The following is a 13039-nucleotide window of genomic DNA, read 5'->3' on the forward strand; positions in this document are numbered from 1 at the left end:
TACCGGTAAGAACACTCAACTAGGTCCCTTTGTTAGAATTCATTAGTAGATTTTACTGTATAATGTTTTTCAAAGTTTAATGAAATGTTAAATTCACAAAAGTTAAGTTTTTAAATGTTAAAATAAAGTTCAGATTTAATGAACTGTGGTAAAATAAATCCAACCTTTTTTTAAGGATAAGCATAATTTTAAATTATTGGGTAACCCAGAAGTTAGTGCCTTAATTAAATTAGGAGATTCTAAAAGGAATAGTGTAAAAACCTGGTTATGGACATTTTTTTACAAAATAGCATCTAGTACATCCTTGCGCTGTACATTGGGATTCACTATCATGGTCGTCTTCTACAGAAGATCATCTTCAGGGTTTATTTACTGCACTATCAGCAGCTTAATTTTTTAGTTACTGTGAAAATTATGTCACTAAAAACACATCAATACTGTCACAATTTATTTAAGAATAACAATAAACTGTATAGTCTTATCACTTGGGGAGAGAGCTAGTCTAGTGGTTGAGCTTTGGTCTGAATGCCCCAGGTTTAAATCCATCAAATCACCAATGACTTTGTCAATACGATAATGCCGCGACCTTCTGAGCCCAGCCTGAAGTAATGTATAAAACGGTAATACTAGAGCCTAGATTCCTATATTACGAAGGTGGGACAGCAAAATTTTAAAGTATTTTTTATCTAAACTGTCTGGAGGATATTTCCGCACTAGCGTTGGCAGTGTTTGCTGTTCAATGTTGTATTGAATGTTTGTTGTGTCAAGCTTCAGACATGAGCCGTTGTGGTGAGTAATATCTCTTTCTCTCTCTCACTTATGGTGAGTAATGTGTCACACTCAGCTAGCTTTGTGGTGAGTAAGACCCCTGTACCTGCAGCTTTGCTTTGAAGCACCATCATCGTCTTACGCGATTGCGGCAAAATTGTGAAAATCTCTCCCCATCTTGTTGAAATCTATAACATCTCCGGTGTGTTAGATCTCAGACGATGGGGAGCATTTCACACTGGAAGATTAACGACAACTAGTGATGGTCGAACCAGAAATTTCAAATCACAAAACCTAAACTGAAACCTTAAAAATCAAATTTCAGTTTTACTCATCTGGTAAATGTAAGACAAATATACGTTTGATAGGTTAATACAACTTTTTTCATTATGCAATAAAAATAAATCACTGTTTCACCCATTTCATAAAATAAAGCCAGTTATTCAATATAACTATTATTGCTATGTGTCGCAGTCCTTTCAAGTTTCAAGCCGTGAAACGTCAACCGAATATTAGACTTTTTACAAGTGAGATCCCTGCCTTCACTGAAACAAAATTTCATGATATTGAAACTACAGGCCAGTGTTGGAAATGTTCTGCCACTTAACAGATATTTACGAGTTACACAATTTTAGCGGTCACATTGGCCATTCTTTGTTCTCAAAAGTTGATAAAAAAAAAACTAAATTCCAAAAACATTGTAACCTCAATTTCAATTTCCCAAAAGAAAATTTGCAACATAGTATAGGGGTCTACTACATCTTTTTCATTCACTTCCTCTTCTACTTATGGTAAGTATTCTCTCTCTCTATCTCTCTCTGTTTACCCGTGTCCCAATCCTCTTCTCATTTGTATCTGTAGCTTGAAATCTCTTGCATATCTACTTTTGTGTTTTACAGAGTTAAATTTGCAATTTGTTTGTTGAGTTGTTGTTCGCTTCAGATTTTGTAGTATTTTTATGAGCACTTAATCTCATGAATACATCATGAAAGTTAATTTTGTATATTCTAGAAAGTTTGCATAAAAGTGTTATTTTTCTGAGTAACCATGTAGGGTGTTTGTGTTATGGTCTTGTAGTTTTGCTTTATATTTTAATTTCAAACATGTTCTAAAATTATATAATTGATTTGATAATAAAGGTCTAATAACATTCGTCGAATAAACTCTTGGAGAATTCTTGATTGGATCAGTTAGTTTTGACAAAAATGTGAATAATATTTAATGTGGTAATTTGTAGAGACATACTATCTTGGTTGATAACATAACTACTTATTTAGTTCGCTGTGATTGCCTTATGTTAAAATTTGTAACATGATAATTTTAATTGATTAAAAAACCACGCACAACTATGTGCAGAAATTAAGACACAGAAAGTGTATTATTTAGTCGTTTATTCTTTTTAGGTAATTAAACTTAATACTTGTGAAATATTTACATTTCTTAAATATTTATTATTATATTTTTTTTTTGTAAAAGCATCTAATTTACAGTCTTAAAGAAAACTTGTCGTTTTGTTTTTACTGAATGGAAAACATAAATTACAAACATCCTTAACAAATATCCTTAAAAGCCTATACAGTGTTTACAAACTGTTTTTATAATAGAAACATTTCTTGATTACTACTAACTAACTAACTAACTAACTAACTAACTAACCATACAATAATTGTACAGTAATTACAGTATATACGTATAATTAATAATAAATAATCAATTGATCAAAATAATTATTACGCTGCACACCCTGTATTAGTTATATATAGTAGTTAGTTTTAGTTGCACCGAAGTAGAGATTTTATATCTTATGGCAATGGTTGTTTGAATTTTAGTATGACAGTGTTCTTAAGTGCACAAACGCATTGCTAAATTTATCTACGTATTTGATTAGCTTTTATTTTTTATATATACTTGTCAAATATTTGTATATTTGTCAAATATAATATGATTCTGTATTATTTTTATGTAAGAATAACTAAGTTTTGTGAAATTTAAATGTAGCCTATATATTTTCTTACTAGGTTTTAAAAAAATTTATGGAGTTTATCGATATTTCTTTCAAATATTAAAGCATTTATAATGAATTATCGTGAGGAAAATGTAAAATATACACCTTATATTAAACATACACCCTGGTAGATTTTTCTTTGTTATATCATTGCTTTTTCCAGTAGCTTTTATATGTCTACCTACTATTACAAACAATGTTGTGTACATTTTGATTATAGTTTACACAATTAATTATGACTATTTTATCTTTGAAATGAAATTAAAGTATAAACCTTATCACTTGAAAAACATTATTTAGGATCATTGTGTAGGATTTAATGTTATTGGGAAAAGTTAACTTCTGTAGTTTTTATTGTTATTGTTATCAAATTTCTATTGTGATTAGAACTTGAGGATTTAAATTATTTTTGTCAGAATTAATTTTACTAAAAAAATGTGTTATATTACGATTCTTACTCCATTTATCAAACCAAATATTAAGTGCTATAACAAATTTTTAAAACTAATTTGCTATTTTGATTAAAGCTTTTGAATTTAGGACTATTTTATTTTTATATGTTGTAATTCATTTTACTCATGACATGCTATAATTGTAATAGCATGTCATGTGTATTGTATATGAAGAATTATTCTTCGTATATATCAATTTTCGTGTGTTGCTAGCCTAGTGGTTAGCGTCTCGGACTTAGGTACGGGAGGGACGTGTTCAATTCCTGGCACATTTAAAGGGTTTGGACCGCTTTCCCTTAAAAACGTTAAATCTAACGTAGTCTTAAATTGAAATACCTCTGGCATAGAAAAAAACACCATAGATTTACGATTTTAACAAAATTGATGGTTTAAACCTTTTTTGCAAGCAACAAACGTAACTTGTTGATTTTTCAGGAGCAGCACGTCAACAGCGGCTACAGCGTTTGCGATTGCGACCTGCGGCAGCAGCAACCCTCGCGACCTATCACCTGTGACCAAGGCCCGAGACACGGGACAACGAGGCGGCAGTTGTCGCGACCGTGAACGCAACCGCCGCAAGGAGAGTGTAATGAGCACCGCTGCGACCATGCGAGTCCTCAACGTATTGAGACATTGGGTTTCCAAACACTCCCAGGTAGTTCAGCCATTACGTACGTTACAGTACAAATAGGCTAGGTTATTAACAGACTAACAAAAGTAGAGACGATATGTTAGTCCGCTTTTCACAGCGATTCTAGAACTATCCGTCTTTCTCTCGTAGACACGAAATAAAGATAAAGATCAACAAACTTATGAGATAATGTTTGGTTTGTTGTTCAGGACTTTGAGCAAGACAGCCGATTGAAGAACCTGACGATCGAGTTTCTAGACGACATCATGTACAGTCCCAACCTGTTGCCAGCGGAACACAAGGCAGCATCTCAGCTGTTACGACTCATTACCAAGGACGATCCCGAGAGCTCCAAGGTCGACCTGGACTTGCTGCTGGCTCCTCCGGTGGTAAGTGGGGAACCAAGGAAACTGGGAAAAGGGTTTGGATGTTTTGTTGTGATCCCCAGTACTTGCCTAGCCTAATCAGGAAGTTAGGGAACCTAGTCGGTCTTGTGGTAGTGGTTACATTAGTGTGGTGTACTTCTATGTTATTAAAAATTGTATGTTATACTTGATTATAGGGTTAATAGTGAAACTAGATGGCTCATAAAAATACTCTAAATTATATGAAAAAGGGTTAAAATGTATAAAAGACCAACACCTTTGGGTTCCAGAGTCAAGGTCTTGTATGAAATCTAATGGGTTTTATCTGTTTCAGACACCAAGTAAGGAAAGCATTGAAACTCTCTCTGCGTTGGAAATAGCTGAACAAATGACGTATTTGGATCATCAGATATTTGTGGCTATTAGAAGCGAGTAAGTATTCGTAAATTTTCCAATTTCAACGCGGTTTTCTTTACTGAGTTTTTGAACATTCATGCTTAGCTGATTAAGACACAATCAGAATTGTAAAACAAATTATGAAAGTGTCACTAGTAATTGGTGGAAAATAATTCTAATTAATGTGTGTTAGTTTGTGTTTAGTGTTTGTACTATATTTTATTTTAATTAAAACTTGTTTCATCAGAGAGTTCCTCGGCCAAGCTTGGATGAAGACTGACAAAGCCACCAAAGCTCCACATATCATTCTGATGACCAGACGCTTCAATGAGGTAATATAGCACTGTTAATCAGCTGCTTTTAAACCGATCAGCTGTTTGTAATAACCCCATGAGTTGTTTGTCACACTGATTAACTGTTTAAGTCTTTATTGCTGTTCTGTCTCTTGCGCTGTCTTCATTGACTTTTATCCTGGCCATATCTTTATTCACCTCATCCTTCCATCTTTTCTTCGGTCTACCTAGAGGTCTTCTCCCCATTGGATCACAATTCCACACTTGATATATTGTGTTTGTTTCATTTCTTCTAATGATGTGGCCCGTCCATCAAAGCTTCTTGGTTTTAGCCTCTGTAATTACATTTGGGCTCCTTGAAAAGGTCGCTTAGTTCTCGACTATGTTTAATGCTCCATGTAATTTATTTATTTATTCCATGAAAAGATTTTGTCATTACTGACCACAAACACCAATATCAATTCACTAAATGATAATGCCATAATGCAGTGATTGGGAGCTGACCTTAAGTTGGTAATCCGCATAACTAGGAAACAGAAAACAAAATAACTTCGACGAGGTGAACTCTTTCTTACTGTACTAGTTGTTATCTTCCTCAAAGCTACTTAGTTTATTTGTATTCTATGTACAGGTATCCCAGCTGGTGGTGTCTGAGATTGTCCGAAGATCCAACATCAACGCTCGTATCAACGCTATTGAGAAGTGGGCCGCAGTCGCGGATATATCACGGTGCCTCCACAACTTTAACGGAGTGTTGCAGATCTGCGCAGCCTTCACCAACAGTTCTGTGTTCCGGCTGAAGAAGACTTGGGAGAAAGTCTCTAAAACTGTAAGCTATTTGATTTCAGAACAGTTATTGTTGTTATGATGGATTAAGTGTTAGTATTATGGCTGGTTAGGTGGATAACCAACTATAAGGCTGATAAAGCTGTAAAGCAGAGGTTTTGATTTTGAAAGTCAGAGCTTAAATTCAATTGTTTTTTTTACCATTCTCCATTTCCCATTTGGAGAGGCACAAAAGTTATAAGGTTTGATGTATTAAATGAATATAATGTCTATTAAAATTGTGTTTCGTAAAACAGCATTACATTGCAATAGTATGTCACTCACGATGTTGTAATATTCCCAAATAATAAACAGCCTTTCTTACATTCAAATTCAAGTAAACATTTCAAGATTTTTTTTACTCAAATTCAATTAATTTACAACTAAATTTACTGCCAAGAGCTTTTGTTCCTACATAAAACCATCACTTGTGTATAGTTTCAACTGTTATGTGTGACTTTTTCATTTTAGACCAAACAGACGATTGAGAAGTTGCAGAACATAGTTTCCTCCGACGGGCGTTTCCGCAACCTTCGCGATGCTCTTCATCGTTGCGATCCTCCCTCCATACCCTACCTGGGCATGTACCTCACTGACCTCTCCTTCATTGAGGAGGGAACCCCCAACTTCACTGAAGATGGTCTACTCAACTTCTCTAAGATGAGAATGGTGAGTAAATCATTTCAGTTGTAGGACTTCTCTTACAAGATTTTTTATTAATATATAACTACTAGCTGTAACCCGCGGGCTTTGCCCCATTTAACTTCTTAATTTTCAAGATTATCTCGTTCGCATGGCTCAATCACGTCCTGGTTGAAGTTTGTTCGCTACGCTCACTCACCTTTAGGTTGGAGCTCGTTCGCTGCGCTCACTTGCCTTCAGGTTAGCTCGTTCGCTACGCTAACTTGCCTCCAGGTTGAAGTTCGTTCGCTACGCTCACTCACCTTTTAGTTGCAAATTAGCTGTTGTCATAAATGTAAAAGAAATAATAGTGCTGCACCCTGTTGGTAATCCTTGTAACTTTAATGCTATTGAACATCATAGAACAGAACCAACTTGTTTAATTGAAACAGCTGTTAAGATTCAATAATTCCATTTCTCATAAGGTTAACATGGGAAACTCCAGAGCCACTGGGGTGGAGCCCGAAAGGATTTTTGAAATAAGAATATGCCTATATGTTAATCGGGAATGTGAGCTATCATCATGCCAAATTTCAGCCCAATCCGACCAGTATTTTTTGCGTTCACTTGTCACAAACATACATCCATACATCCATCCATACATCCAAACTTTCTCATTTATAATATTAGTAGGAAGTAGGATGTGTGGAACGTTTTAAATTTGTTGTGAGCTTAACTTTTCAGCAGAGTGTGCCATTAATAATTAACTTTATCTTTGAAAATAAAACCAAAATTAACCAGATCATTTATTCCCAACTAACTACTATAATATTCCTTCACACATACTAAAGGTGAACATCTCTGGTGTAACAATTAACAGTCAATTTGGACAAATATTAAACACTATAGGACATGGTTTGGACTGCATAGTTTCATTAAATTTATAACAGCAAGTTATAAGATTAGATTATATCGAGTTATGAATGCAATCTATCGATTTAATTAATATTAATGTGGAAAATCACTTCCAAATTGGTAAATCTAGGCAACAATAACTTAGAAAATACCACCAAAGAATTCTTAGGTAGTATTATCTCTATCTATAATATACGTAATTATTGGAATGGTGTTTTGTCAAATACAAATATTTAATGGTATCAGTATATCGGAAAAGTCCAAAAATTGGTTAAAAATTGGCTCATCGAAATAGATGTCTACTTCAGTATCGTTAAGTCAATTCTATAATCCCAACTGATTGTTACAGATCGCACACGTTATCAGAGAGATAAAACACTACCAACAGACTCCGTACAAGATAGAGCTGATCACCAAAGTCACAAACTACCTGCTCGACCCTTCGCTACTGCTGGACGATGACGAGCTGTACAGAATGTCGCTGGAGATCGAACCACGAACGTCACGACTCAGCGTAGCCAACATCGCTACTACGATGCCTACACCGCCCCCCAGGCCTTGAGACAACGCCTCCTTTAAAAGGTTCAAGTTCAAAGTGTAAAGCTAAGCTTCAGGAAGAGATGTTGTTGTTGGAGTTGTCAAATGTTTATTTGTTTAGAACGGTTTAGTATATTTTTATAGCGTAGAAAAAGAGCTGTTGTATAATCTCTTCTGAAGCGGCAAATTTAGTCTATTCAACATAGTAAGCTAGTTTCACAGGTTATTGCAAATTGTAAATTGGAGCACAATCAATTGTTAGATCTCCTAGGAGCAGTAGAGTAGCTGTATTATACGGTAGCTGTTAAACAATCATTGAAATTGTTCAAGTTTTTGCGAGTAAAGTTCACACACAGATATTGTTAGTGTTGAGAAAATCAATTGCGCAAAGACGTAGTTTATATTGTTAGCAAATTTGTTCGTACACAAAACAATAATTTTACCTGTGTAAAAAAGATTATTTAAAAAATTTTTTTGATGGTAATATTATTGACAATATTTATAACCAAATGTAACCTTGAGTCAAAAAGTTAAATAAACCGTATTTCCTCTTGTTTCAAACAATCTGTTCAGTACAACACACTTCTAATCTGAAATCACTTAGAAAAGTTGTTTAAACTGCTGATACCATAAAAACTTCTTTAATTTCAATTGAATGAAACTATTTCTTTTAGACTTTTTATGATAGTCTTCTCAGTTTAGTAGATCCAGTGCTTGAATTGCAGGGGAACGCGGTGAAACGGGGTTTCAGTTCTTTTGGAAATATAAAATTATTGTCATAAATAGGTACTAATCACTTTAAATAGGTTCCAGTTCCGGCAAATCACAGCAAATCAAGCACTTAGTAGATCTCAAATAAACTAAGTGATGTGAATATTTTTGAATTATTTATACACAATATCTAAATGAATATTCCCAACTGACTGAAACTGCATATTTCCATCCATACCATTTAACATAAAAAGCATCCTTAATAAATCTGGATTATTTTCAATTTTAGCAAATTTCCTTAAGTGTTTACCGAAGGTGTTGTAAGAAGACAATTTCTTTGAATTGTAACTGTGTTGCTTTTCTTCCATAAACAATGTAGGTATAAGTTTAAAAATCGATAAAAACTCACAAAACTATATTCTTTAGCTTTATTTTCAACTCAACAGTGTTTTAAAATATTTTCACTTCAAAAATGATTTTAACAAAATAAATCATACTTTCTTAATGCCTTGATTTAGTTCATACTGTAATTTCAGAAGTAATTATAGTTTTTGAAAACTTTATTTTATTGTATAGGTTTCAATCTGGAAAGTAGCAATGTCACTTTCGTCTAATAACAACTACGGTAAAAACTTCTTCCCTGGGGAAATTTACTAAAATACACAATATTCCTCTAATTAAGCAAACAAAGTTGCTATCTTCAAATCTCAATATTGCTGTGATGTCTGTGTGTTTATCTTTACTCAATATTTAGAATTATAATGGACTTTCTCAGAAATCTCATCTAAGTAGTGAGTAGTAACTTTAGACATTAAAAAATAATCTGAAAATAAATACAGTATCCCTGGTATAAGCTTTTGACTGCCATTTTAAAATATTGTCTAAGCTTATATTCTAGATCACATATCTATAGACTTTATTTTCAAGCAATTTAAGACATATAATTTCGACTGTGATAATGAAATCTGATTGATCTCTTTAGTTTTTACGAATGAGTTACTTTAGTTGTGTATCAAGTAATTTAAACTGTGTTTGTACCTACCTAAAAAAAACCTCATTTAGTACTCTTAGTTATTTGTTTTGTGGAAAATGTTTTAAGTCACAATGATAATAATTGTGATTTTCTAAAATTAGTTTTTATTCATACTTTAAGATTGTTTTCTTTATTTTCCTTTGTACAGCGATCCGTTTATACAGACATTTAAAAAAGAAGATTTGTTAAGTCTGTTGCATACCGATTATATTTTTCATCTTAAGTATTGGTATTTATAATATTTTTTCTTTGAAATACTAATTTGTCTCTTATCACTATCAGCAATACACTCGTTCTGACCTTTTAAATCAGTTTAATCTTACAAGACTGTCCACTTATTGTACTGCCTGATATGTAAAAGCTTTAATGATTATTCAACATAATTTCCTATCGGGCTAAGATTGTTTTCACTTTAAGTGTCAAAACACACTCAGGTAATTAACTTGTTGTTCAAATCAGTTAAAAGTATACAAATAATTATTCCAACTGGTTTAGGCATTATCTACTTTTATTTTAGTTTTGAAACTGTGGTTTTAATTGTTACTTATTATTATAGGTGATGAGGATGTTTTTACCCGAATAAACCTATGGCACACTTGGTAGTATTTACACCGTTAAATTGCAGAAGTTTTGCTAGGTGGTGAGTTAGCGGGGGATGTTCTTTGAAAAAAATACATAAAATCTAGCTTCATATTTAATAAGGGAGAATATAACAATCCAACAGCATTTATCTGATTGGAACTTAATTTTGTATCAAATATAGAAAGAAAGCAAATATGAATAGAATAAATACCTATTTCCAAAATACTAATCATTTCTTTTGTGATGAATCAGTATTCCAACTAGTTCTTTTAATGTTATCAATATTTTCATTTTACTATTATTTTTTACGACCTGACGGTCATAAATTTTTACTTTCAACAATAAATTACATAGTGTAGAAATGTATACAGGTTTCAATCAAGCCTATCAAACCGAACATGTTTTCCTTTTCAAAATTAAAATCCCTTTCAAATGTCTTAACAACCTCAACAAAACTGTGCTCTTGAACCTTTTAGAGGAGTAAAAAGATTTAAAGATCGATGAAATAAGTTTAATTCAGCTTTTCATTCGACTTTTTCCTGTAAAAACTGTATTTTTCTCTGTGGTAAATTTGTATGTACAATACTTACAAAGTCAAGTCTATATTTTTATAATTGCGATCGTTTTCGCTCTGGTTTTCGGAGTGTACAAGAATGGAAATACGTATTTGTGCTTTTAAACCAGATATATATGTGTCAACCCGTCTGTTAGTAATTAAATACACTATTCAGGTATTGTATATAAACTATATTTTATTAGGATTACGTTATTTCGGTTTCCGATGCGTTATATCGTTGAGATTGTAAATTAATATGGACATATCAACCCGGTGTATTACTTCTGGAGGTTGCTCAAACTTGAGGTTCATATCACTGTAGATAAGCTATAGTCAATGTTCTCCTTGAAATGTACATACTTCATATGAGATACAGAGTGTTACTATTTGTTGTGGTCCTAGGTTTGGTTCAGTTTTAAATTACAAACTAACTGTATTCCACACTGTGAAAAGCAATAACTTGTGTTTTCATGTTGAATATCGAGCCCCAAATCCGCTTTATGATTTCAAAAACCGAATTCATAATCTTGTAAAATGTATGTGTTTCATGATTTTTAACTACCAGTTAAATACGGACTGTATAAAACATATGTTGTAGAATTTTGTTCAAGCACGAATTCCAATTTTGTTACCGGACTGACGCAAAATACTATTTCGTTCATTAAAAGAGTTATTTTGTAAATGTAAATCAGTTTCTACAAAGTAATGTCATTTTGAACTAAATTTAGTCTTGGTAAAAAAAATATTAACTTATAATCGACAACTTTAAGACTACTAAATATTAAAAATAAATAAGTATTTACTGTTTGGTTTAATCAGCACTTCCTGTTTAGTTACAAATAACTTTAGATACAAATCAGTGAATCACAATCGAATAGCCAAAACATGTTAGTAAAAAATAGTTTATGTAAATCATTATTTTTACTATGTGTAGATTCTAATTTCAACTGTTAAATCGTTACAATCAATTTACAGGGTATTGTTGTGTGAGTTATCTACATACTTTGTAACTGTCAAATTAATTATCTGTAGAAAGTTAATGTTTTAATCAAGTCGGCACATAGTATTATTTAGTGATATCAACCTACAGCATTGTTGACTGGGTAAACTTTGTGCAACGTTGATAGTATTTAGTCTATTTCCCGGGTTTTTCTGCAAACTTTGCTGTCTTGCACATGCCTACATTGCGTAACTCTACTAAGCATTTTCATCGAGGTCACAGTAAAACAGATTACCAATCCTAGAATAAGAGTTTTAACATAAAACGGACTTGTTATTGAAAGAAATAACTTAAGTTCATACACATGGGAGAATTATTTGTTGTATAATTGATAAATGACAATTATTAGTGATTGTTATGTATAACATAAGGATTATTTAGTTCTATGTTGACATGTTAATGATTGTCTTGGGTGTTTGTACTTATTGTAATTTTTATTTACAATATCACCATAAATTCTTGGTTAGTGGTGAACTAATATGAATTGCGTTGTAAAATATCAAACTAAAGAAGTTTTTGATTTTTGAAATAAGTATTTAATAGATAAGAATAATCCAATATTTTCAACCTAAAATGTTTCAATTATATTTTTTACTTTGAGGGCAATCTTCTCCAGCTTAATCTTTCTGGAATCAAATACTCAGGCAGTTTCAATGTGTAATGTCGTAATTTTTAGTTAAAAAAATTGAGATGGAAATTAATTAAGGCATGGTTAAAAAAGTTTTAACATATGTTTTTATTTAAGTACCAAGTGTATAAAACTAAAATGGAGGTTAGAAAATAAATCTACAAATACACAGTTGTAGGGAAGGTTCATTAAAAAAGTACAAAAAGACCAAGTGTACCTGATAAAGTCTTTGGTACTCACATTTTTTTAACTTTAAAAATTTGATTGTAAGACAATCTGTAAAACGCTAATCATCAGTATCTTCTACAATTCTTAAAAAACTTATTTTTTTCATGCAAATTTTACATTATAATTTTTTGCAAAAATTTTCCCAAACGGTTACATAAATTATGAACTCAACTTCTTTATTGGTCACAAAACATTTCTTTTGGTTCAAACTAAGTTGGTGAAATAGGTGGTAAGACTAACTTGGGTAAATAACAATGTTCGAGGATCTTATCACATAATGCCTGACTATTTTTTTCGCATTAGAAGCTTGACGATTTTGTTGGGGTAGTTGGGGAGCGGCTGGTCTAGTGGTAGAGCTCGGTGCTTTGGAGCCCATAGTCCCGGGTTCAAATCCCGCCAATCACCAATGGATTTTATCTATGTGATAATGATGCAACCCTCTATGACTAGCCTGAAGTAATGTGTAAAACAGTTCCGGGCTAGAACCTAGCGT

The 13039-nt window shown here is 32.6% G+C and overlaps 1 protein-coding gene across 1 annotated transcript in view; it reads left to right on the forward strand.

The window, feature by feature from the left end:
- LOC129004174 (ras-specific guanine nucleotide-releasing factor 2-like) overlaps window positions 1-8243 on the forward strand; it is a 98793-nt gene extending 90550 nt beyond the window's left edge. Inside the window, exons 22-29 of the mRNA XM_054432631.1 lie at window positions 769-789; window positions 3661-3880; window positions 4066-4245; window positions 4556-4653; window positions 4865-4949; window positions 5542-5739; window positions 6207-6404; window positions 7621-8243. Coding sequence (XP_054288606.1) covers window positions 769-789; window positions 3661-3880; window positions 4066-4245; window positions 4556-4653; window positions 4865-4949; window positions 5542-5739; window positions 6207-6404; window positions 7621-7833 — 1213 coding nt within the window. The 3' untranslated portion in view covers window positions 7834-8243. The remainder of the gene's footprint in view (window positions 1-768; window positions 790-3660; window positions 3881-4065; window positions 4246-4555; window positions 4654-4864; window positions 4950-5541; window positions 5740-6206; window positions 6405-7620) is intronic.
- Window positions 8244-13039: the final 4796 nt, after the last annotated feature.

The sequence above is a fragment of the Macrosteles quadrilineatus genome, unplaced genomic scaffold (assembly GCF_028750875.1).
Source record: "Macrosteles quadrilineatus isolate MER2022 unplaced genomic scaffold, UCM_ALF_1.0 Scaffold_9__3_contigs__length_116548681, whole genome shotgun sequence".
NCBI lineage: Eukaryota > Metazoa > Arthropoda > Insecta > Hemiptera > Cicadellidae > Macrosteles > Macrosteles quadrilineatus.